Source organism: Corapipo altera, unplaced genomic scaffold (genome assembly GCF_003945725.1).
Source record: "Corapipo altera isolate COAL_440 unplaced genomic scaffold, ASM394572v1 65, whole genome shotgun sequence".
In the NCBI taxonomy this organism is placed as follows: Eukaryota; Metazoa; Chordata; class Aves; order Passeriformes; family Pipridae; genus Corapipo; species Corapipo altera.
In genome coordinates, this window is record NW_020884891.1 from 4,433,714 (window position 1) to 4,451,579 (window position 17,866).

The following is a 17,866-nucleotide window of genomic DNA, read 5'->3' on the forward strand; positions in this document are numbered from 1 at the left end:
GGGAGGATCCACCTGCACCCAGCACTCCGAACTTTCCCGCTGGCTGGTTTGGTGTGAAACATCAGTGGAGGACACGGCCTGTGCTTCAAAGCCCCAAAGAGCTGGAGATTTTCATTACTTTGAAAAGCCCTTTTGTGTCTCCACGGAAACCAAGCAGACCACCTACCATCTGATGCTCTGCAAAAGCGCGTGAGGGGGGAGCTCTGAAATACATATAAATTGGTAAACCTTCAAACATTACCTTTTAAATAAAGATGTCCCTGTTGAAGCCACTGACTTTGATTCCAGGCTACATCAAAGATTTTTAAGTTAAGAAAGCACTACAAATCTACAATTCATTTGTGTGTGTGTAGATGAGTGAGGGAAGCAGGCAGACAACACAGGAAAAGTACAAATAGATTAATTAAGTGTTGGATTTGAGGAGATTCAGTCACCAAAGATAGAAGAGCTAAAACATCTTCATAAAGGCAAAGGATGAAAATGATGCCGCAGTATGTTACAGAAAATATTTTTTGTTCTCAGATGTCTGCACAGCATTCCTGGCACTCGTTGTACTTAAGATACAAGACAAAGGTAGGAAGCAAGGGGAACCGCTGTCCTACACGGAGCTGCTGTTCATAATGCACAGGCAACCCGTGTTACAACGCATTTATCTTCCCCGCAGTGAACCAGACCGTAATGCAGCAGCCACACGACATGTTTCCGCGGCTGACACTTCTCTAAAGGATGGGCAGGTCTGGGGGAGTCAGCGGCAGCAGCATTTCCCAAACAATACAGCTTCGGAGCAAGCCCCGCTGCGGCAGGCGGGAGCGCTGTTTGCCTTTATCTTAGGTGTGAACGAGGAAAGATTAATAGATTTGGGGTTTTTTCAGCATGCCTGAAGACTCTCTGGCGAGGAGCAGCGTGGTGTAGGCAAGCCAACTCTCACGGTCGCATTAGCATCGTTAAACATCACGAGCCACACAGGCAAATATACCTGCCCTTCTCCGGCTGAACCCGCGCTGCTTAAACAATGCGCTCACAGCTCCCTTACTCCTCAGATTTTTAGGGTGTAAACAAATGGGATCTCAGCCAGGCAGATAATTGGATATTTTTACTGTTCAGATCAGATCTTAACACTTCAGAGCCGGCTCCTGCTCTCTGTAAAACCCTTGGTTCAGCGATACCTTCTGCAGAGCCACCGAGTACGGGCACGGGCATGGGCATGGCTTGCTCGCCGCACACCTCGGCCGGTCCCTGGGGAGAAGAGGGGAGGTGGGCAAAGAGCTCTCGGCCACCTCCTGCGCCCGCATCCTGCGCAGGGAGCCGGCCCTCCCGCCCTGCGCGGCGGCGGCTCCTGATGAGTATTGATCGTGCTGTGTCAGTGCCTTTCCCTGCCTCGGCAGTCGCCGGGAGGCAGCGGCAAACCTCACCCTCTGCCCCGCGGGGGGATGCTCACCTCTAGTTTAACACAATCCAGTGGGTTTCATCCAGATAACCCCGGCGTTAACCTCCCAGAGACATTTCCTCACCACTGCTAAGCCTTGAGGAGACCAGTGTTTCATCCAAAGGGCGAAATTCCTCCAAGGGCAATTGCCAAGTTGCAATTGAACTGATTGTTTCCTTTTTTCCCATGCAAGAAACCAGCCTAGCAAAGTGCTGGTTGCCTCGGTATTCAAAGTAAAACAGTGAGGTGCACACAACCCAACTACCTGCCTCCAAACAACTTTTCTTTTTTTTAAATTTTCCCCGCCTCACATGGCAGGGAGATCCCACCACCCAAATCTATCCCTTTATTCCTGTGCAATCAAATGGAATAAACTCTCAGAATTTGAAAGTTGTCAGGGTAACAGCACTCCACCTCACTCACTGCACCTTCCTGGTGTGAAGGAACCAAAGAGAAGGAAAAAAGATTTTCCTTTATTGCAAACCAAGAGCGGGGGGGCTTAATGGGACGTAAGTACTGTTTTTAAAATCGAATGATTACTCTTGAAAAGTTTTGCATATTAAAATAAGCAAGTAGTATATAACACAGTGCGGAAGGACATTAAACACTCAAGACTTGGCTGGGCAAACCCAAGCGCCTCCAAGCGAGCCTACGTACCTTTTTATTAAATGAGCTCTGCTGTTCACGTAGTTGGAATCAAAGGAGTAGTTTTCAGTCTGGAAGGAGGAAAAGAAAATGGAGATGGTTACAAGTCTGATTTCCATGACTGGGAACAGTCACGTTTGCAGGGCCAGGATGAAACCCCGCCAGAGGGAAGGAGCATCACACCATGGGACAGGCCCCTGTGAGCAGGACAGAGCCAGGCATGGAAAACTCCAGTTCTCGCTAGTCTTTCCACCTGTTTTCACCAAAAAGAAAGGCTGGTGGTGACCACTGAACAATTTGCAGAGAAGAAACAATGTGACTATGCTCTGTTAGAAAACTAATTGCTTTTAATTCCCTGATGGACTCAGTTCTGTGTGTGTCAATTTGACTGAAAGTTCAAAAGGTATTTTTCTTATTAGTGTATAATTAACATGTTAAAATATTTATTGCATAGATATGTAAATGCCAGCAAGGTAATCCCCTGTCAGAGAATTTAATGCGGGCACTTTTCTTTGTTTTACATCATTTCATTTGCAGAGACAGGGCTCTGTTATTAATAAAAAAGCAAACAATGGGTGACATGCTTAAAAGTTGGAGGGGAGTGAAAGTAGGGCAGAAAAGTCAAAGGACTTGTCACTTGCAAGCAAAACCCACTAACTCGCTCTGCGCTCAAAACGGCATCTTATAACCTCAGATTACACAGTCCCAGGGTTCTGGTGCTGGCAGCAGGTAAACAACCAAAAAAAGCAACCAGAAGGCCATGGTGGGAGCCATGTGGGGGCATGTGATGGTGCTGCATGGTGGGACATGGTGGGAGATGCACAGTGGGATGCAGTGGCTGTTGCGTGGTGGGATGTGTGGGAGCTTCATAGTGGGATATGATGGGAGCCGTGGGGTGGGATGCAGTGGTAGCTGCATGGTAGGATGTGGTGTGGGGAGATGCATGGTGAGTCACAGTGGATGCCTTGTGGTGGGACATGGTGGGATTTGCATAGCTGGGCCAGGATCATTCCTGAGCTTCAGGGACCCAGGAGGATGTAGGTATCTTTGTACAAGTCAGGCACCACAGTCCACCTGTCCATCCACCCAAAGACCGCCAGATCTGCAGAGATCCCACCTAGGCTCCCACCAGCATCACCCCCAGCCCAGGAGATGCTCCTTGCCTCCTGGGCAGCAGAACAGGTAGACTTTGCTCAGCCCTCCTTCCTCTAGGACAACAGCAGCATCCTCTCAGGACAGAAATAGGGACATCCACCTGCCCCAGAGCCATGTCCTGCCTCCTCTCTGCTGTGGCTCCTCCTCACTCCATCCCCACAGTTTTTTGCCTTCCCAAAGAGCCACTCTGTGATACTATGGCCTGTTTTTATGGCAATTATGAACATGGTAAAAATAAATGCATGCATCTTTAATGTCTCAATAAATAAAGGAAAGCAGAGTCTGCTGCTAACGTAATCACAATGGCAGGAGGCAGGGAGAGGGGCTGCTGCAGCAGAGCCGAACGTGAAATCCAATCGTACTCCAGCAGAGGTTACACCACTCTGCCAAGATGATAAAGCAAAGGCAGCGTTGGTTAAGTGTAACCTTTTCTGAAGTACAGCACAATATCTAATTTACCAAACAGGAACCTCCCAGAGAGAAACACACGAGGAGCTGCGAGCCGGGGGAGTTGGCCTAGCACTCAGCACAGCTCAGTTATTACTTTCACACAGTAATTACTGCTGGAGAGTCACGCAGGAGATTTACTGCACAAACTACTGGTCCCTGCAGTTCCTGCATCCTCAGTCCTGCTGGACGACTTTGATGGTTAGAGCTCAGGAGCAAACAGACACATGTATTTTTAAAGTATATGAAACCCAAGATTTTAAATGCCGCAGAAAATACCTGATCCTGTGTTTATCCATCAACTCTGACGCAGCCATCCCAGAGGGAGGGATGCAACCCCACAGCATCCACCCCCGGCAGCCGCAGTGTAGATCTCAGCCCCACAAAAGGAATGAGGGCAGCTGCACAATGCAGGGCAGGAGGGATGGGAGCCAGTTTCCACACAATCCCTGCTCAGTGGGGAGCCCCCTCTATCACCCAGCACCCACAGACATGGGAACAGCTCCCACAACCCCAGAGCCTCAGCTGGTTCCATCCCTGCATCCCCAGCCCCACTGCCATGCCTGGCAGCAGCGAGACCCCTTGTACTCTCCACTACCTCCATCACCTTCATCCCTGTATGTGCACAGTTCAGCCCTGGGAAAACCAGGAGAGGGACAGGTGGGCAAGAGGACTCAGACAGCAAATTTCAATATATACAAATACATCACAGAGCTTTAAAATGTTCAGAGCAGTGACACCGCACTACCCAGGCTTCAGGGCCAAGGAATACCCAAGGTCATCTGCAGGGAACACTTGACCATTGCCACCAAAATCCCTCTGCAGGCTGAGGAAATGCCACACATGATGCCATCACATGCCAGATACAGACCTGGTGCTAAATCCCCCTCTGACCAACATCACTGGGAGCTTTGCTATTGATTTCAGACCAAAAAAGAAGACCATATCCTGGCTCAGCTGAAACCATTCACCAACGAGTAAATTCCCTGTGATTTATGTTAGATGGCCTGGAGTAACATCCTTCCTGTGAGCTCCCTGCCCCACGTGCCCCCCTGCTCGGGATGCTCTGCACCACGTCACTGATGCAACCCCGGACACCCCCACGTGAGAGCGAGCGGGTTCCCGCGGGGTCGGTCACAACATCCGTTCCCAGGCTTCCAATGCCCCTGCCACTGGACACAGCACGAGTAATGCTAATTGCTTCCAGATTTCAGACAAAACAAGGAGCAGCCACGTGGCCACAAGGATGGGAAATCTGCTTCCCCCTGGGCTAGGGTCTCACCCTTGGTGAGAGCTGCCTGTGCTGCCCACACTGGCATGAGGGTGGGCTGCCTGTCCTGCACACACCAGCACACTTCTGCCAGTACACAGGGCAGCCCAGCAGTTTACAAGACCTTTCCTTAGCCATGGGATTATCCATCAAGGTTATCTCCATGCAGACTAGGGGATCAAAACAGAAAAATAAAAAAGAAATTAGATTTTTCATGGAGAACGGCTGCTTTATAGCTTGCATTATTCGATCGAAGTTCACTTTATTTAATTCTAGTTCATCCTGCGAGGTGCAATCACTTATAAACAGAGGCAAAATGATGGGAAGGAGAGCATCTTCAACATTTCAACATTTTAATTGGGAAAGGCTCCACTCCCTCTCTTAATGAGACCCAAAGAACAAACTCAAAGCACAAAAAAGAGGGAAAAGGTAAGGCTGGCTGGTGCTGATGAAAAGTGTGCTCTTCATCAAGTGCATCATCAAAAGGCTGGCCCTCATCTTCTTCATTATTTTGGCAAAAGCAAACAAACTGTCACTGTCTCACTAATCAGCATCGCTCCTGTAGAAATCAAAGGGGAGCCCAGCCCCAAGTCCAGCCTCTCCTTTCCATGTTCAGAGCTGGGTATGGCAAGGACCTCCCAAACACACTGCCAACTCTTATCTCCTGCTCGATGTAACACAAAAAAAGAACACTCACACTTGTCATGATCAGCCCCTCAGCCTCTGTGCTATGAATAAACAATACATTCCAGACATTGGAAAGCACTGGATAAACACCTAGCATAAAGTCTGTGGTCTCTGCCTGCATTTCTCTTGGAGGAGAGAAATCCTGCTGTCCTCTGGGCTCAGGATTTGCTCTCCAGATGCAGGCATATTGGTGTCAATGCCATCAATGAGAGAGCCCTGGCTCAGCATACAGCTTACCAGTGCCTAATTTGAAAAATGTTTTTAAACGCTGCCTTAGCAACACAAATATAAATATAACAACAGACACAGAATCGAGCAATCAGGAGGGAAATATTAAACTTTTTTTCCCCCCAGCGGTTGCTTTCAGTTGAGGACTGCCAATTCCATTAAATTTAAAAAAAAGTAAAGATATACCAACATCAGTACAACTCTTCTTGACCTGGATATCGATGGGGGTGACTTCCCTGACAGCAAAAGGTCTGTTAGCAACACAACTGCTCACTCTCTGCCTTAGAAAAAGAAATGAACCCCAGAGGATCCAAAAGTGGTTTAAGGGGAATTAATGCAAGTGCCAGTGGAAAGGTCAGCAGGCTGCAACAACTCCGGACACCACCACTGCTGTGGACTGCTGGAGAAACAGAGGATGCTGGCTGGGGTTGGTCCCCAGGGTGTGAGAGATGTGTCCTGGGCCATGCCAGCAGGCTCAGAACAGCACAGCCATGCCCATGTAGCCTGTTTGCCTCAGGGCGAATGCCCAGGATCTGGTTCTTTATGACTCTTCCTTCTTTTCAGCTATTTCAAATGTGGGGTTTTTTCCAAACTAATATCCATGAAGGTGAAAATCCATCTTTCGCCACTGCATCTGGATCCAGGCTCTTGATGGAGGGTTTGGTTTCTCAGTCCACACATCAGCCCCCAGCAAAGTCCACAGTTGCTCAAAGCTGGACCCATCTCTCCTGACCTGAAGTGACAGGTATCCATCCCTCTGCCAGTCTCTGCCTCAGAAGACGACTCTAAAGCATCTCAACAAAGGTTTTTTTGCCCTTCTTCTCACTTCAGGGTGAAAACATTTCTATCTTTCTACAAATTATTGTAAACCTGCTGCAACCTCCTGCCAAAGCATGTAGGGACACTTCACAAAATCAGCTTCATAAAAATGACACATTTAGCGCCACTTTTTCAGGGTTATCCCTTGAGCCTTTTTTTTTCCTCTACGTGCCTTGTTAATAAAGCTTGCATGTCACCCTTTATTATTAAAAAACAAAGCGGACCTTTCTCCAAGGCTGCAATGTGCATCTCTCCTTTTGGGTTTCAGAAAGTCCTCCAGAAACATGCGACGGCTCCTCATCCTCTGCATCAACCTGCACATCTTCACCCGGAGCACTGGTCTCCTGACTTCCCCTCCATGCTGTAGGCATCATAGGGGACCACAGAAATGGCAAATTGTTCCCAAAAATCCACTGGGCCTCCCTGGTAGGAAGGGAGGGTTTGCAAGACCGCTTCTCCTGGTCCTTCTGTATCCTCGGTCCTGCTCTCCATGGGCCACTCAATCACAGCCTCCAGCATCTGCAATAGAACTGTTGCTGCCTATTAGGAGATCTCGCCAGCATTTAATTCTTATGGTTTGAATTATATTGTGGGTGATATAGAATTCATGCAAATTAAATAAGAACACTCCAGCTGCACTTGGGAAACAGAGAAAATTTCAAAGTAGGGCCCAGGTCAAATGAAGTACGCATCAGCAATGAGGGAAAGTCATTATCATTTACCAAGCTGCTTATTTAGCCCATGGGAAATAAGCAAGCAGTCTGAGATTCCTTCCCGCTGGGAGCAGGCGCTGTATGAAACCCCAGAGAAATCTAACCCCATGGCCCTGAGAGGAACAGCCAGGCTGGTCCTCATCCTCTCACACCCAGCACTGCAGCTGGTCTCTCTCCGCACACCGGTGGAACACTCGTCAGATCCAGCTCCGGGCTGGGAGCGGATCACAAAGGACGTCAGGAGAGATTTTCTCCCATTGTGTGTGATGCCACGTAATTAGCCCCTGTGCTACTGGCTGCTCACAAGGACGCTGCTGCCTCAGAGTGTGGGTCAGGGGCCAGGACGGGTGACCACACACGGTGACTGACCCACTTGAAGACCTTTGCTCCTCCTTCCCTGCACTCGCCACCAGCTCTGCTCAGGCACTGGCAGCATCTGTGACATCCGAAACCATGTGTGAGGGTCTGAGCACCGTGGCCACAGCCTGGAAGGTGTGTCAGCAAGCAGACCTGTATTTCCCACTTCCTAACTTTTCAGAATTGGCAACTCCTGGCATTGTGTCAGAGATGTAAGAGCAGCAGCAGTCCAAGGCTTTGGGTTAAACACCAGTGCAAACTCCACCCAAATAGCTACTGGGGCTTCCACCGTGGGGGAAAGTCAGCAAATGCTGATGGACATGGTGAGGAGAGCAATGCCTGTGTCACCCCCAAGCAGCCCACCACCTCTCCTCCAACAGCCAAGCTGTGCTGTGGCTCTGAGACCCTCACAGGCTTGGGGCCTCTGGAAAGGACCCATCTGGCCCCCTGTGTCCATGAGTAGCTCCAGCTACATGGGCACCAGAGCACAAGCCGGGGGAGAGGGGCAGAGGATGCACCTCTGACCATCAACAGCCCCAGGCAAGACAGAAGGAAAACATGAAGCAATTCAGCTTCTAAGCGGCATTTAAGAGCCAGTCACCTGGAAGAGCTGAAAGGACCTGACCTCTGGCATCTCCCTCTGCAGCCATCTCCCCACACCCAGCTTGCTGCCAAAGCCTCCCATACAGGAGACTGCAAACTGTGAACTACTAACATAGTGTCTCTGAAAAAGTAAGTGCATTTAGCATCTGATATTGATGTTTTATAATTAGATGTAATACAGCAGATCATTTTCCTGCCCTTGATCAATGAAACCAGGGTTGGGTTTGGGGTTGGGCTGTTTTGCAGACACTCTGATTGCTGCCTAAGTCTACTGGAGCAGTGCCTCGCTCACTTCAGCAGGAACGAGCAGAGACAAGGATGTGCAAACACAGCATCCATTTAGATTTACTATCCCCGAAATATAAACAGAATATTTATTTCTGGTCTTTTAAGCAGTAATTTCAAATTTAATGAGGTACAATGAACATTCCTCAGAGCTAGACTCTATGGCTACTTAACACCACCAACCCTCTAATTACTACTGCAGCTTAAATAAAGGGCATTTGGTTCTGATGGACTTTATTAAACACCAAAGGAAAAGAGTCCAGCCTCCATTTTCTCTTGATGAAATAAAAAGCATTGCAGAGAAATCACTGGGAGAGTGATTTTAGCATCACTCTGCTCATCAGAGTGAGCAGAAGTATCAAACCAGACTATTACAGTGCAGTTATCCCACTAATCCGTGCTGAACTCCTGTCCCCTCCCCAAATAAATATAGGCTTTGTCATTTTTTGTTTGAAAATGGATCGCAGGCAAGAGGAAAGGAGCTGCTGAGAAGTGATTTCAAAAAAGGGTATAGGATTAAAAACTCAAATTGAATCCCAAGAGCAGCAACACACAACAAAGCCAAAACTGCACCCCACAAAGCCATAAATAGTGTCACCCAGCTGGACTTGTCAACAGATTAGATATACACAGTATGGTTTTGAAGAGCAAAAATGCAATCCTAAAAACCTGCCTTACATCCAGATGGCATCTATAACCCAGAACTCATTGGTGGACGTGGCACAGGGGTCCCTCCATCAGAACGATTGGGGCAGGCACCTGTTTGACACCACGCTTCAAAACTGATTGAAAATCAAAATACTGACCCAGAAGTGAGGCAGGCTTTCCAGGGGAGAGCTTATAGACACATTTCCTGGACCAAGAGCAGCCAGGAGTCTGACCATGCCTCAACAGCTGCCCAGAGCTTCCCCCCTGGCTGGGACAGGAGGGATTTGGGGGCAGCAGGGGCAATGCCTCCCTCCCACGTGCCCACTGAAGGCATGGGGCTCAGCTTGCTGGCCCCCTGGGGCACAGCCTTCTGCACTGGGTTGCTGCCTCAATACGCCAAGGAAAATTCCCTGCAGGGATATAAAGCCAATAAACCTAATAAAAGGTTTTTTTCCCATCACCTGTGCTTGGGACTTTCAGATGTGTAATGGATCCATGCATGCAGCTCCCAGCCCAGACTACACCCCTCCCTAAGTAGTGCAAGAAACAATCTGGATCTAATCAGCAGCCCCAGGGTAATGGGGCATGACTTACAGATTTGTTAAAAAACCTTTCAGAACTGTCCTTTCCCTGCCTCTTGCCATTAGGAATGAAAACAAATATAACAGATGAACCTTTTTTTAAATGTTCCCATCGCTAGGGCTAAATAAAACTCCTTGTCATTCACCTTCTGGAGAGGCAGGTCAGGCCGATGCGTTTTGTAGGGAACAGGAGAAATCACAGATTTGTCACTGCAAAAAAGAAAACTATAAAAAAAGAAAACGAAAGAAGGAAAAAGAAAAACCAAAAATCATTGCAGCTCAGTTAAAAATAGAGAAGGTGTGAGATGCTGCTGCCAATTCTGCACATCAGAGTGATGGGATGTCAGGCTGGCCACCCCGCTGGATGCATCCCCGAGTGTGCACAAGTTCCAGAGCCGTCAGGGGGAACAGGGACCTTGGCCCTGTCCCATTTTTCAGTGCAAACCCCATTTCTTCTGATTTTTGGGCAAGCAGACAGTGCTTCACATGTCACCTACACACCCCACAGACGTCTTCATCCTGTGGCTTCACCAGAGGTTGGATCTGGTCCCGCGCGTGCCCAGGGCACATAGTCACGCACATCCAGACCCAGCTCTGGAGTGGAACCTCCACACCAGCAGCTCCCACCTGGCTTCAGCTAAAATCCCCCAGCACTGGTGGATAATAAAACCAAGGCAAACACTGTCCTGCGTGCTTACGGTGTTATCATTTACATTGTTTATCTGGAATTGCTTGGGAAGGCTTGCAATCAGGACAGCCTCAGGCAGCTCCCACTCAAAGCCTCCAGGGAATTTCGCTCACAACAAAACTCTTTATCAAAACCAGTTTTCCCCTGTTTTAATTTTTTTTCCCTACCTGGGGAGAAAAACACAGCTCTCCAGCCCACAAAATTACCCTGCAGCCATGAGACTGGATGTAAACCTGAGCAGGACCAGCCTTCCTCCTGCTGCCATCGCTGTCCTTGGCACCACGGCACCATGAGCAGAGTCCAGCTCAGCTCAGCTCATCCCCCCTCAAAATCCACTGCCTCCCAAAGGTACCAGCACCCTTGGGGACACACCAGCACCCTCCAAAGAGCCTTTCCTCCCCTCTGAGCCATGCTACCAGCTCAGAGGTGGTAGACAACTGAGGAATTCAGCCCAACAGGAACCTGTGTTCTTCCAGAATAAACTGTAGGGAAATAAATGATAATAAAGCACTTGCCAGGTTAGGGGATCAGACCTGGATGCCCCTCTCCATTCCCACACTGCCCTCTCCCCTGCCCACAGCCACCCCACGTTATTAACAGCCTGGTAAACACAGCCCTTTGGTTATTACAAAGATGCCAAAACCTTACTACTTCTTGTTCCTTCCAGTTAATGTACCATAGCCAAGGATAAATTGCTATTACAAGGAACTAAAAATAAAAATGTTTCAGAGGCCGTAATTGGCTTGTCTTGTTGGGCTTTTTAAGGAGCCAAAGTACCAGTTCCAGGCTATTAGCCCTAAGGTTGTAGGAGAATGGTATAAAATATTTCTTCATTAAAACCCTACCTTCTTCATAGAGGTGTTTTTCTTTAGGTATTTTTTTCCCACTTCCCTTCTTTCCTTTTTTATTCCTCCTTTTTCTTTTATTATTATTTTCTTTTTAAAAAACATGCATTATCAAATAAGCTTTAGTTAAAAGAGGGCTTTGAAAGCCCAGAGGTGATATAAATAGACAGGGCTCGGTGCAGCTGGAGAACCAGCCAGAGCCTTCACTCATCTATTCAGGTCATTTTTCTACAAAACTTACGTAACATTCCTCAGATACATCCATAATCTTGGGCCATTTTCAACAATCAGCACCAAATCTTGCAGTCCTCAGGGAGATGGTGCTTCTGTGCTGGTAAGCACCCAGACCACTGGCATGGGCTACAACCCTCTATGAGGCAGACAGGTGTGCCCAGGGTGCTCCCTGGGATGGGGACTATGGTTTTTTTTTCCTTTCGAGGCTTTTTGGTGCTATTTGGTTATTAAGAGCTTTAGTTACCACCATTGCTCAGTATCAGCAACAACCACAACAATCATGGTGTGATTTTTGGAGAGAGCCAGGAGTTGGACTCCATGATGCTCATGGGTCTCTTCCAACTCAGATATTCTATGAAAACCAAACCATTTATTCAGCAAAACCCTCCTTTCAAAAGAAGCAGATGCTCCGCTGAGTGAGGATGCGGCAACTTGGCACCCGCTGTCCTGATGATGATGGTGATGATGCATCAGCAAAACAACAATAATTTATGGTCATGACTTTGAAATTGGCTTTAAGTCCTTGTGGGGCCTGCTCTGACCGACAGAAGCACCTTGGGACTGCCCTCACCACTCGCAAGGAGCCAGGCACAGCAGAGGCCTCTCTGTGACAATGGCTCAGTGCAGCCCAGCATTACAATAAATAATGATAATATCAATAATGAGGATGATCAATCTCCAGGTAATACTGCCCAGGACAGGAAGTACAGCAGAAAAATTACAACAGACCCTCTAACCTTCTGCGTTTTCTCAAGGAGAAGGATGCATGACACATTTCTTTGTGAAACAACAACCCAACAGGTATTTACTACTTTTATTTTGTGATGTGAAGGATGCTGCTAGAAGAAGACTATTTCTGTTAGGTACGATTGCTATTTTTTGATAGCATCTAAGTCATACCTTGTTAAAAAGGGCAAAACAACAGTTATTAATTACCCTAATTAACCCAATTCATAAGACACATTTGTGTGGCTGTCATGACAACTGCTTTGACTAACTTGCCAAGAATAGCTTAGCTGTCCATTCAAATAAATCCCTGATAATTACTAGTCTAGTTTACTGGGCTTCTGTGATAATAATAATTAGTGCTACTGTACAAAAGGTCGCACTAAACAGTTTATGAATGATGCATTTCGCATGGTGATTACATGAGTCATGCAGCATCCAGCAAACGGACACTGCCACATCTCCAACATGGAGAGATGTGATTAGGTGGGAGCCTGTGGCTGCTCTGCCTGCAGACAGCACAGCAGGCTGAGAGGGAGACGTCATTAGGGTCAGAGGAGAAACAACCATGGAGAAGTTGGGTTGAGTCAGGACAGCCACCAACCTGCCTCCTCAACGGCTGGAGTGCCCGTCCGTCTGCCCTGCCAGCCACCAGGAGACAGTGCTGTACTTCTAATGATGGCACTGGTAGACACTGAAAAGCTTCCACATGCTTGACCTGTTGCGTGTTGGTATCTCACCTCACCACCTCAGTCCCCTCCCTGTCAGGGACAGATGATCATGGGTCACCCCTCTGGTTTTGGCCCACTTTCTTGTTGTTAGGTTTCAGGATCAATGACAAAAGGGGGGCAGATCACCAAAGGCAACATGAGCTGGGGGTGGGCAGTTCTAGCCCTCTCTATCTTCATCTTTGAAGACAGAGAGACCCTCCAGCCTGCAGACTGGGTCTCCCCACAACTGGCTGGAGATCCTGCACACTTGTAATCACTGACTGTCCTGTGGGCAGCAGGCACCACTCAGCCCAGCATCATTGCTCCTGAGGCTGCTGTGGGCAGAAGAAGGGGCTACCTCCTCCAGCACCTTCTTGAGCTCCTGACATGACTGTGCTCTCATCACATTCATGACAGGAAACCTAGGCCTGACAAATACCATTCTTCCTCTGCAAAGGGAGGGAGGGACCAGACTGCACCCACACTAAAAAATCCTGCAAAACCCCAGTGCAGAGAGGGCAGTGGGACAGGGACGGAGGCATGACGTTCACTTTTAATATAGAGGACAGCTGCCAACTCTGGGGAAATCTATGAAATCACCTCATTTAGAATAAATTCTGATTAAATACCACATATGGTCCTTATTGTACGTCCCTTCTTACCTATCACAGAGGCATCTGCATATAAACAGGGTCTTAATGGGCAAATATTTGTCTGCTGCAGCCCTTTCTTTTCTCACCCCCACCTGAACTTGCAATTATTCTTATTGATTGACTTTAAGAGAGCACTGTGCACATGCCTCGAGCTGCCACGCGCCGAGCAAACAAGGGAACAACGCCGGGGCTCCGCTGTAATCATTACCAGGGCGAGCAATTGCCCTGTCACACATGGCAGGTTATGGCTTGAGACTGGAGGCAGCAAGGCCAGATGAACGCTTAAAACGTCGTTACAGTGTGAAAAGCGAGGATGTAGAAATGACACCTCCTTTCTCAACAAATCTGTTCCCAGAGCATCTCCCAGCTCTGTGAAGAATTCATCTCATTAAGCCCGAAGAGCCAACAGGGCCCTTGGAGGGGGTACATGCACTTGTGTCCTCACTGTGTGCCAATATAAGCTCTGATGAGGACATCTTAGATCTGAGGGAAGATGGATTTGAGGTCCTGAGAAGGATTTCAGTGCTGGAGCCTGAGCCTAGGCTGAGCCCGGGCTCTCCTGCACATCCCTCCCCCCAGTCCTGGCCAAATACACATGGTAGGAGATGAGGCACTTTTATCAGACCAACAAGCAGAAATTAGAGAAACTCGATGCTGAGCAGAACGTTCCCCAGTTTTCCCAAGTGAAGTTTGCAGCTCAGTTCAATATGTTAGTGCCTAATGAAGGTTTCCCCCATACTCTGCAGGGTACAATCATTCTCCTCCTAATGAGCATGTGTTAATGGCATATTAATGCTGACAACAACTAAGTGCAAAGAACAAGAGATGAACATATTCCAAAATTCATCTTTTTTTCCTCCAAACAAAAGAATCCATTGCATGGCTGAACAAGCCCCAGCCCGGCAGGAGCCTGCGGCTCCCACAGCGATGCTGCCAGCTCTGGTCCTTGGGCTCACCACGGGATGCAGAGCCCGTATGGGACACAGCTTTGGTCTCTCACTAACCCAACCCCTGCAATTAGTTGTTGTACAGGGAGGGATCTCAGTCCAAGCACAGTACTTCCCGCAGATTAGGAACATAGCCACACTGGGGGAGAACAAGAAAGCAGAGGAACCACTTGCAAACGCCTGGAGAAGTGTTTCGCTGGGCAGATAGGTTTGGATACTGTTTCTAAGCCAACAGCCGTGCGGATTTGCTTACTGAATGTAGCCTAAGCTGGGTCCCTGCCAGAGCATCCAGATGTGAATCTGAATATGAAAAGTCCAGGAGGGAGCAGGTGATGGGAGGCGCAGGCGTGGGCTCCGAGCCCCGTCCTGGTGCCGGCATCCCAGCCCATCTGGGTTTGTCTCACCAAGTTTACATAAGCTCTCAGGCATGGAAAAGAACACCCATAATGGGTGTTTTCCTGTTTTTCTTCTTTGCTTGAGAAAACAGCTCCCAAAACCCTGACAGCTCCCCAAAAGTAGCATCAATCTCCCCCAGGGTGTGCTGCCCAGCACTAGGCACTGCAGGGAGGTGTGGAAGCCTAATTCCCTACTTGTCTGACTCCCGTGTGCTCACACCATCACATACATTTAGATTTCCAGATCGATAATCGATGCTAGAATCAATAACAGGGAATTTAGCTACATTATAAAAACAGTAAAATCAGCCAATACTGAGAAATGACTATTGAGTCTTGTGTTTTCTGTACTCACTTAGTCTAATAACGGTGAATGATATTTTCCAAGTACATTATTCAGCAATAAAACCACCGAATTATTTGATCTCTTTCTAACCTTTATGATTCTAAGCACTCTTTTTGACCCAGATTGAATGAGGCAACATCTGCAGAGCCTTTCACAAAATTGTACTCGGAGTGCACTATTGTAGGTCTGCTGCCAAAGATAAATGTTATTATTTTAAAGCCATCATCCTTCTAATAGATGAGCAAACACACTGCATTAGCATAGCCTGCAGAGCTCGAGCACGGGTGAGAAAATGCCAGAGGGGTTTCGCTTAATGGAATTTTACATACCTGACTTAGGATGGGTTAATGCAATCCTCCAACACGGGAATTTTAAAACCTGCCCTGTGGCATACACCTGCCATTACAAAAGATGGTATAATCCAACAAGCTCCAGATCCTCGTGAGAAACACGAAGAATTCACATCCAGGTCTCTGGTGACCAACAGGGTGTTGAGACAAGGACCTCATCTACAGGGCTCCAGCACACACTGACCTCTGCCATTTATCACTGACCTGCCCCATGTATGAGGTATCAGGTGGAGCGCTGGGATTACCTGTGGGGTGCTCCAGGTTTCCATCAGAGGGTGTATGAAATGCAATACCTGCCATGCACATCTGCCAGCATCAGCAGTCACTGCACTCCAGCCTTCAACAGCCTAAGGAGAACTCACCATAATTCCATGTTAAACAGGGAGTCACTTCACAGCTCAGCACTAATCACTTATCTGGCTGACATAAGCCACTATCTTACTCCAAACTGAGACAAGAAACTAGAGGGAGACACTGAAGCAATGATGCTGTGCTCTCTTCTCCAGCAAACTCTCCAACAGGTGTCATTGGCAAGCTCTGCCCCAGGAGGAGCAGCAAAATTGGGAGCCATCAACAGCCTCAGTGTCCCTTTCTGGAGTGATGTTATCCTGGGGACAGCCAGGGCAGCACTGCCTGCAGAGCACCCCATCTATCACCAATTCAGAGCACGCTCTAATTTAAATTATAATTACACTTATAAGTACACAGATTACAACTGTTTATGCTACAAATAAGACCATCCTGTATTTTAATTAACAGAAAATGATTGGAACTCAACTATAGCCACTACTGGGAACAATATCTAATAATTTATTGAAGCACAGCCATGCCCAGCCCCCTAGGCAGCCTGGCAGGAAAGAGGAAGCAGGCAGGGATGGGGGTCCTGCCCATCTGAGCCCTCACATGAGAGCAGGAGCTGCTGTCAGAGCAGACAAGGGGTCAGGAGAGAGGGCTCCCAGGAGCAAGAGAGATGGAGGGCTCATCCCTGGAGACCCTGCAGGCAGAGCCTGTGGATGGAAGCAGGCAGGAGATGATGGGTGGGCCGGGCTCTGCCCTTGCTGGCTGATGGGAGTTTAGAAAAAACCTGAGCAGGGCACAGTGAAGGAGGGCAGGAGCCCAAGGTCTGGGGAGGGCACCTGGCTGAGGAGCTTCTCTGGCTCAAAGCCCTCAGGAGGGACTTCAGGAGATGGCAGCTGGAAAATACAGCTCTTCCACCCAGCCAAGCAGATGCACATAAGGTTATTCAAAGGCTACTGCACTTGGCCTCAACAATGCCTCTGCATGAGCGTGTGCTATATGTAAAGGAAACGAGATGGTGAAACCACAAAGTTCAAATTCCGCAATACAACACAAGTTCACTTGGAAACTGCTATTAGGAAGCCCACAAGTAGCACACAGGATCACCCTTTTGATGTAATTTTAAAAAAAGCTTAGCAGAAATCTTTCCCAATTTAAGGGAAAATTCTTATCTGCCATGCAAAATCTTTTTTTATAGACTTCACAAGTTATGCATCAGAAATATGAATCAAATAGAAATTCAAATTTACTAAGAGGAAATATTTAAGGAACCTTCCAACCCAAATCATTCTAGGATTCTAAGAAAACAAGAGGAGCCTCTCTACGTTCAGTAAAAATGAACCATAAAACCCAAACCAGAAGCATAAAAACGAACAAGATGTATATGATTATATGACACTCTACACTCATTGCCATATGTAAAACTTCTATACACACTTTTTACCTGCATATGGATACAAGGGGTGGACCTGGCAGTGTTAGGTCAATGTTTGGACTTGATCTTGGAGGACTTTTCCAACCTAAATGATTCTGTGATTCTATGTACCATATGAGCTATTATATATAAGATATAATACACAGTATGTAATACATAACAATATAATCATATCCATGGGAGCACTCAGGTCTTGCTGTCAGAGGAGAGGGGTTTTACTGTTAAATAAAGCATGGCTACTGCCACCACACCACACACCAGCCCTAATCCTCCACAGACCCTTGGAGCAAACCCTCAGGACCCTTCTGCAGGCTGGAAAACCCTTGGAAAACCCAGAGTTGTCAGGATGGGGTCACAGCCCCATATCATCAATACA

The 17,866-nt window shown here is 47.8% G+C and overlaps 1 protein-coding gene across 2 annotated transcripts in view; it reads right to left on the bottom strand.

Annotated features, from left to right (window-relative positions):
• PCDH19 (protocadherin 19) overlaps positions 1 to 17,866 on the bottom strand; it is a 58,707-nt gene that overhangs the window by 29,485 nt on the left and 11,356 nt on the right. For both annotated transcript variants that reach the window (XM_027645422.1, XM_027645421.1), the window contains exon 3: positions 2,084 to 2,142. In XM_027645422.1, the coding sequence (XP_027501223.1) occupies positions 2,084 to 2,142 (59 nt within the window). The remainder of the gene's footprint in view (positions 1 to 2,083; positions 2,143 to 17,866) is intronic.